Here is a 7459-nt window from a genome sequence, read left to right as displayed (position 1 = left end):
ATGTCCCATCTGGGATGTGGGGCTGAAGAGTCCGGAGATGGAATGGGGGTACTGGGCAGTGGAAGAGGGGATGTGGGGACACAGGGACACAGCAGGGAGTTCCTGGGAGGAAACCCGGAGAGGGAACCCAAGGGGATGCGAGACGGATTTATGGGACATGGGGGGGAACAGGGTGGGCAGGCCGGGCACTGAGAGGGGGTCCTGGAGAGGGTCCGAGCGCAGCGGCAGGGGCTCGGCAGGGGGCGGTGATCACCGAAGGGCGGGGGCCGAAGGGAACGGAGGGAGGGACGGCGAGAGGGACGGCGGGGGCCGGGCGGTGGCCCCGGAGCGCCGGGGGAGGGGGGCCCGAGGCTGCTAATCCCGGGATTGGGAGCGCCCCCCCGCCGGTCTGGAGTGTGATTGGAGCCGGCACCGACGGCGGGACAATAAAAAGGGCGGCGGGCAGCGGTGGCCGGGCCAGGCGGCGGCGGCGGCGATGCCGGGCCGGGCGGAGCCGTCGGGGGGACGCGCGGCGGCGGGGCCGGTGGCGGTGCCCGTGCCGGTGACACCGGGCGCGGCGGCGCGGCCGGGAGGCGCGGGGCTGCGGGCCAAGGGCTTCGCCATCACCGACCTGCTGGGGCTGGAAGCCGAGCTGCAGCCGCCCCCCGGGCCTCCCCCGGCCGCCACGGCCACCGGCGGCTACGAGGGCGGCGGGGCGCTGGGGCTGGGGCTGGGGCTGCTGTGCAGCCTGGGCGCGCCGGGCGCCCCGTGCCTGCTGCCCGCCCCGCTGCCGCTGCTGCCCGCCCGCGGCCCCCGCCCGCCGCCCGGGCCGCCGCCCGCCGCCCGCCGCCACAAGGAGAACATCTCCGGTGAGCGGGGTCGGGGTCCGGGGTGGCCGCGCACGGGGACCCCCGTCCCGAGCCGCTGCCGGGGCTGCCCTGCACCTGCGGCTCCTGTGCCGCCCGTGCCGCCGGGATGCCGAGCCTTTCACCTTTCACCCTCCGGCAACGCGGGCTCCCACCCCTGCCCCGGGATGGCATCACCGGTGCGGGCCCAGCTCGGGGAGGGAATCCCTCCGTGCCCCCGGGCGGCTGGAACCGTGCTCGGGGAGCCGCGTTCGGGTGCCCCGCTCCCGACTGGAACGTGACTCTTGCCCTCCCGCATGCTGCTGCCAGATGAGGACAGCCTGTCCGGGGACGCCAGCGAGCTGAAGATGTCCAGCTCCCAGATCAAGAGGAAGAAACGCCGGCACAGGTAGCGCTGGGAACCAGGCTGTGTCCCCGTTCTCACCTCCTGCTGCTGCCACCATCCTCTCGCTGTTCCTCTTCTTCCCGGGCTGGGGCGGTCGGTACCCCCAAGGGGGATAAAGGGAGGAAAAGGAGGAAAGAGGAGGGCTGCTGCTGGGGTGTGGGGAGGATTTTCCGCAGGAAAACCTCAGCGTGGGGGGCTGCCAGCCTCGCTGTTTGCCCAAGGGTCCGGACGGTGCGACAGGATGCTCTCTCCTCTCGGCAGGACCGTATTCACAGCTCACCAGCTGGAGGAGCTGGAGAAGGCTTTCAATGAAGCGCACTACCCCGACGTGTATGCCCGGGAGATGCTGGCTGTGAAGACGGAGCTGCCGGAGGACAGGATACAGGTAGGTGGGTGGCTGCAGCGATCCTCTCTCTCCCGAGGAATTTGCGGGCTGCCAGCACCCGGCCGTCTCCTCTGTGGCAGTGGGTGCAGGTGGTGGGAGCGTGGTGGCACCAAAACGCCCGGGGGGAGGCTCAGCTTCTGCCTGCTGGCATCGAACAGCCTCCAAGGGACACGCAGAACCAGGGCACTGAGCTGGCCCCAGCAGTCGATCTTTGCTGGCAACCTGGCTCTGTCCTCCCGCTCAGGCAGGAGCTGGGAGCAATTTGGAGCTGCTGGGCCAAGCTGTGACACAGGAGCTTGCTCACTAGCTTGCCCCTTTGAGGGACAACTGGCATTTTGGGGCCTGATGCTGCTCCCCTATGGAACAGCTTAGGGGCTTAACAATGAGGGGGTGGTCTGGGCAGCAGCATGGTTATATCTACTGCCTTGAACCTTCAAATAGAGGAGTGGGGTGGGAAGAGGGACCCGAGCACTTTCTGTCATCATTGGTCACTGCATTATGGAGCCCTTTTTGTGGAGAGGTTGGTGCTTTGTGGATCAGGCAGGGAGGCCCCACGGACAGGCGGAGCAGCGTCGGGTGACTTTGGCTGGGATCGCCCTCCTGTGTCACCACCAGCCTGATGTTAACATGTGCTCCCTCTCCCCCCCTTCCTCCCCTCTCTGACACCCACGTGTGTGCCCTCCCTCACACCCCTCCCCACACGGCGTCTGCACACCCACCCCTGCACGCACCCCCACGGCTGGCCTTGCCCTGGATGCACATTCCCTCCTTCCCCACGGGACACACACCGGCCTGTGGGGGCTGTGTCCTCCCCAACCCACCCCTCCGTGCTCTCCTGGCTGTTACCCCTGAAGGTTTGGTTTCAGAACCGAAGAGCCAAGTGGCGGAAGCGGGAGAAGTGCTGGGGCCGCAGCAGCGTGATGGCGGAGTACGGCCTGTACGGCGCCATGGTGCGGCACTCCATCCCCCTGCCCGAGTCCATCCTCAACTCCGCCAAGAGTGGCCTGGTGGGATCCTGCGCCCCGTGGCTGCTGGGTGAGTGGGAACCTGGGGCATTGAGTGGGAACCTGGGGCATTCAGGGCTCAGATTCTTCTTTCATCTGGCTGCCCTCACCCTTTTGCAGAAAGGAATGGGGCCTCCCTGGCCCAGAGCTGTATATAGGCCGCCAAGTGCCCTCGGTTTTCCGCTTCCTCCTCGCAAAGAACAGCTAGGGAAAGGAAAACCTTTTACTGCTGTGTCAGACAGGTGCCTGCATGTGGGTGGGTATCAAGGAGTTGTAAGGCATCTAAGAAGTCACCACCACCTGCCCCTAAACTGGAGATACCTCAGAGCTACCCTCTGCTCATTCCAGGTCGGAATGGGTCATTACAGCACACATTCCCTGTAAGCCTTCCCTGCTACAGGGAAGCTACAAACTAATTTTGCCACAAGCCATCCCCTCGGGCTGCAGAGATCAGGTGGAAGGGCTCTGGGTTGGGAAAGGCTGGTAGTTAGAGAGAGCTTTCCTTGGGATGTAGGCAAGGACTGTGGGAAGCAGCAGTAATTCAGAAGGTGATTCTGAGCCGTCTCAAGCAGAAATAAGCAACCAGTGCCCTTGGCTTTTCTCTCTCCCCTCTGCAAGGTATGCACAAAAAGTCCATGGAGGTAAGCAGGAAGGCAGAGAGCCAAGAGAAGCTGGCAGATGGCTGGCGAGTGGAGCAGGAGGAGGAGGAGGAACTCAAAGGGACGCAGGCCAGCTCCCAGAAGGGCTCTGACAAGCTTGGGCCTGCAAAAGACTCGGAGGACACAGCCATCGACCTCTCCAGGACAGCCAAGCACGAGAAGAGGGGTGTGCTGAGGCAGTACATCAACGGGGACCCCCCCTCAGAGCAGAAGGACAGGGACCACTGAGCCTGGGCTGCCTGGAGGAGGCCAGACCTCACAGCATCCTGGCGAGACCATAATATTTATTGATTTATCGATATATTTTTTTTTTTCTTAAATAACGGAACTTTTATCCGAATTCAGGGCATTTTAAAAACTGGGCACACACATCCCCTCGTCCCCTCACTTTCAAGCTGTTCACTTCTCAGCAGAGCCAGAGTGGAGGGTGGCAGAGGGGACAGGGGCAGTGTGAGGACGGGCGCGCATTGTGGTCAGCACCCACTGCTGCTGGGGAGGAGCCCCCTTCCTTCCTTCCTTCCCTTCCCCTCTGAGCTGGGACCACTCCCCAGCTAGCCAGAAGCACAAAGAGGAGCAGCACACTGGGAGTTGCTCCCTCCTCCAGGAGTTTACTGACGCCTTCTCCAAGCACTTCCACCCTGGTGCAGAGCCCATGTGCGAGTCCTTCCATGCCCAGCACACAAATCTTCCACCTCAGCAGGGTTTTTAAACATGGTAGGGTTTATCCTCAAGCTGGTGTAACCTGACAGCCAGGCAGGTTTATGTTCCCTGAGGATCTAGCCTGCCAATGCAGCCTTATCATTGGATTTACACTGTGTATCTTCCTTAACTCGTATCTGGGAGAAGGGGGTAAGGAGGTTTTTGTTTATGCAATGATTTTGTACACTCTTGAATGTCACTTGCCACACTATGCATGATAGAACAGACCTTTTTGAAAAGCAAGCCATAGTACCCTGGAGCAATTAAACAATTTTGTGAAGTGACATAAGAAGATATTTTGTAATTGTCTGTAAAAAGTGTTAATGTCAGAGCTGTTTCTTGGTCACCCTATATTTATGTCTAAAAGCACTTTAGTAATCTGGATTTTTGAATGTGGCTCTTCCTGTATTGTCCACCATTTATTTATTACACATCCATAAATAAAATTGTGGTGTATCTTTGGTTTTCATGCTCTCTATTGCAATTTATATACCTTCCTTTGACACATCTCATGGCAGTGGCTGAACTGGCCCATGCACACGCCTCGACAGCTCTCCTGGAGCACCTCCAGTTTCATCCACCAGCCAAAACATAACGGAAAATTATCAAAATCTGAGTAATTCCAATTTGGAAAGTGTTCTGACACAGCTCAGGGGGTGTGTGGGGCAGGTAGTGATGCTGCCCCTGCTGCTGGGCCTGGCTGCTCACAGCTGCAGCTCCAGGCTGTGCTGGGCAGGGGGACAGAGGGGGGACATTTCCTGGGAAGAGCAGAGCAGAGCAGTAAGTGGCACGTGCACATTTCCTGCTTTTCCCCTCCTTGGCTTGGCCAGACCCCTCCAGGCTGCTGTGGGGAGGGGTAACACATGCATGGCAAATACAAGCTTTGCAGGGAAAAAAAAAAAAGAAAAAGTTTGCTGGGGGGGCTGTGGGGAGCACGGTTCAGGAAAGGACCAGCCAGGGCTTATTGCAGCAGCAATTAGGCTCACTGAGAGCCGAGACTTAGCACATTGGAGGCCTAATCCTGCCTGAGCAGCATCTGCAAACCTTTTATTTGGGCTGTGCCACGCTGGCACTGGATGCTTGCAATCCTTTTTATTTATTTATTTTTTTCCCCCACTTTGGTCTGCCTGCGTGCAGATGGCCTGGCTCCTTGCCCTGTGCTGGCTGCAGGGCTGTGAGAGCAGGCACGTCACCACCAGCAGTGCTACAAGGGGAGACTCTGTGGATCCAGCATGCACGGGGAGCTCCTGGCAGTGCCTGGTGGGATCCCAGTGCTCACCACAAGCTGGCAAGGAGGAGCCAAGAGGAGGGCTGCTGGCAGGAAAGTGTCCACTGTCCTCCAAGGTCACTGCTTGGAGCAGCAATAGCAGCAGGGCAGCACATTCTGGTTGTTGCTTCAGGTTTGCTCCATCCTGAGATCAGTGGCAGCCAGACCCAGCCATGGCTCAGCCCGTGCTGGTTCAGTGACAAGAGTGTGACCCTGATGCCAGGCAATGGCTGCCACTTGCATACATCTCCACTGCTCCATGTGAGACCCCACAGCCATCCTGGTGACCACATCAGGGCCTGGTGCCATGAAATTCCCTTTGTAAGGAGCCCCAGGCATCCCTCAGCCACGAGTGCTGGGCTTGCTCTAGCAGAGCCCAGCAGAACATTGTCACAGACATATTTTATGAAAAATCCGTTTGCTAGGATCTTTTCTCCTGAGAAAGCTTCAGCTTCTCCATGTTTTGCTGCTTTGGAATGTGATCTGGAGAATTGTTTCCCCAGCATGTGAAAATAGTTTTTACTTGATGACCAATGACGGCCACCTGTGTTGAGGCTGTGAGCAGTCACAAGATTTTATTGTCATTCCTTTTCTTTCCTTGCTAGCCTTCTGATCAAATACTTTCTTCTATTCTTTTAGTATAGGTTTAATATATTTTAAAGCAGAGATAAAATGACCCAACCACTGGTAGTCGGAGTTTTCTTACATCCCAGTGATGGGCCCAGAGCAGAGAAGGCTGCAGGGCTGCATTTGCAGAAGCATCTTCACGGTGCCATTTCCGTACAGCTTTAGCAGTGTTCATATCTGTGTCACTTTGTTTTGGCCAATCCTGCCAAGCCGCAGGTTGGATTTTCAGACTGGGAGCTCAGCGAGCGAGCCCGAACGCTTTGTAAGCGCTCCCTCGTGTGGAGCTGGGAGATGGGACAAGAGAGGAGAGGGAAGCGGAGGATGTATTAACATTTTAATAATAAATGCAGTCTTGTAATTAAAAGGTAACTTTTGTAATTAAAATAAGAACGATGCTAGTGGGATTTTTTTAGAAAGGAATGAGGCACTCACACCAGATAGCAGCCACAGGACACCTAAATCTTTCAGAGAAAAAGAATTTAGTGCCCTCTTAGCAGAAGAAAAGAACTTCTTCCTGCCTCGAAGAGGCTGATAGGATTAGAAGGAAGAAGCTGATGATTACCAGACAGAATCCTGTATTTGAATGGATTTATGCATCATGGATGAGGTGTATGAATATGCAACAGGCTGTTGCTTTTAAGGGTTAATCCTCTGTTAACGTGGGTCCTTTTTCAGGCTCATTCTGCCCTGAAAAGTACCCGGACGTCTATAACTCATTGTATTCCTTGTCTCATATTGTCCTAATTCAATTTGTCCAAATTATTATTACTCTAATTGTATGACTATTTTTATAACCGTTTTATTACTATTAAACTTTTAAAAATTTAAAAGCAAGTGACTGGCGTTTTTCACACAGGCCAACCCTGTCCTGGGGTGCATCAGGCGCAGCATCGCCTGCTGGATGAGTGAGGAAGGGGATTGTTCCCCTCTGCTCTGCACTGGGGTGGCCTCACCTCGAGTTCTGGGGGCAGCTTTGGACGCTGCCATGTAAAACAGACATTAAAATTGTTAGAGAGCTTCCAAAGGAGTGCTACTCAGGTGGTGAAGAGCCATCCTTGTGAGGAGACTGAGGAGGGACCCCATCTCAGTCTGCACGATTAAAGCTGTAGGACATTCGCGCATCTTTTTTCTGTGGTGACCAGCGACAGGACCCGAGAGAATGGCTCTAACCCTGTATTGGGGAGGTTTAGGTTGGATATTAGGAAAAGTTTCTTCACCCACAGGATGGTGGGGCACTGGAACAGGCTTCCCAGGGAAGCTGTCACAGCACCAAGCCCGACAGAGTTCAGTGGGTGTTTGGACAATACTCTCGGGCATTCTCTGTGATTACTGGGGCTGTCCTGTGCAGGGACAGAAGTTGGGCTTTGATGATTCTATGTGTCCCTTCCAACTCAGACTATTGTAGGACTTCCTAGGTTAATTCAGCACTAACACCAATACAAGTCCATTCTTTTAAACCAGGTGCACCTGTTCAGCCCGCAAAATCTCCACAGGCGAGGCCACCGAGTGTCCTTTCCCCCGATCCCACACTGTGCGGCCGTGACCCTCGCGGGGGGGGCGCGGAACAGCAAAATTTTCGCCCGCCTTT

General features: G+C 56.5%; 1 protein-coding gene across 2 annotated transcripts; it reads left to right on the top strand.

Moving 5' to 3' along the window:
* Positions 1 to 290: 290 nt before the first annotated feature.
* VSX1 (visual system homeobox 1) lies at positions 291 to 4401 on the top strand. 2 transcript variants are annotated; one of them, XM_074536775.1, is made up of 5 exons: positions 291 to 848; positions 1155 to 1233; positions 1492 to 1615; positions 2482 to 2650; positions 3238 to 4401. In XM_074536775.1, exons 1-5 carry the CDS (start codon positions 476 to 478, stop codon positions 3504 to 3506), a joined length of 1014 nt encoding a protein of 337 aa, XP_074392876.1. In that variant the 5' UTR covers positions 291 to 475; the 3' UTR covers positions 3507 to 4401. The 2 variants fall into 2 exon arrangements, with proteins under 2 accessions (XP_074392876.1, XP_005486822.1); XM_005486765.3 differs by having other exon boundaries at positions 2470 to 2650.
* The last annotated feature ends 3058 nt before the right edge of the window (positions 4402 to 7459 follow it).

This window comes from Zonotrichia albicollis, chromosome 3, assembly GCF_047830755.1.
Source record: "Zonotrichia albicollis isolate bZonAlb1 chromosome 3, bZonAlb1.hap1, whole genome shotgun sequence".
Lineage (NCBI taxonomy): Eukaryota > Metazoa > Chordata > Aves > Passeriformes > Passerellidae > Zonotrichia > Zonotrichia albicollis.
The sequence above is the reverse complement of the archived record's forward strand: the minus strand, read 5'-3'. Positions and strand labels throughout refer to the sequence as shown.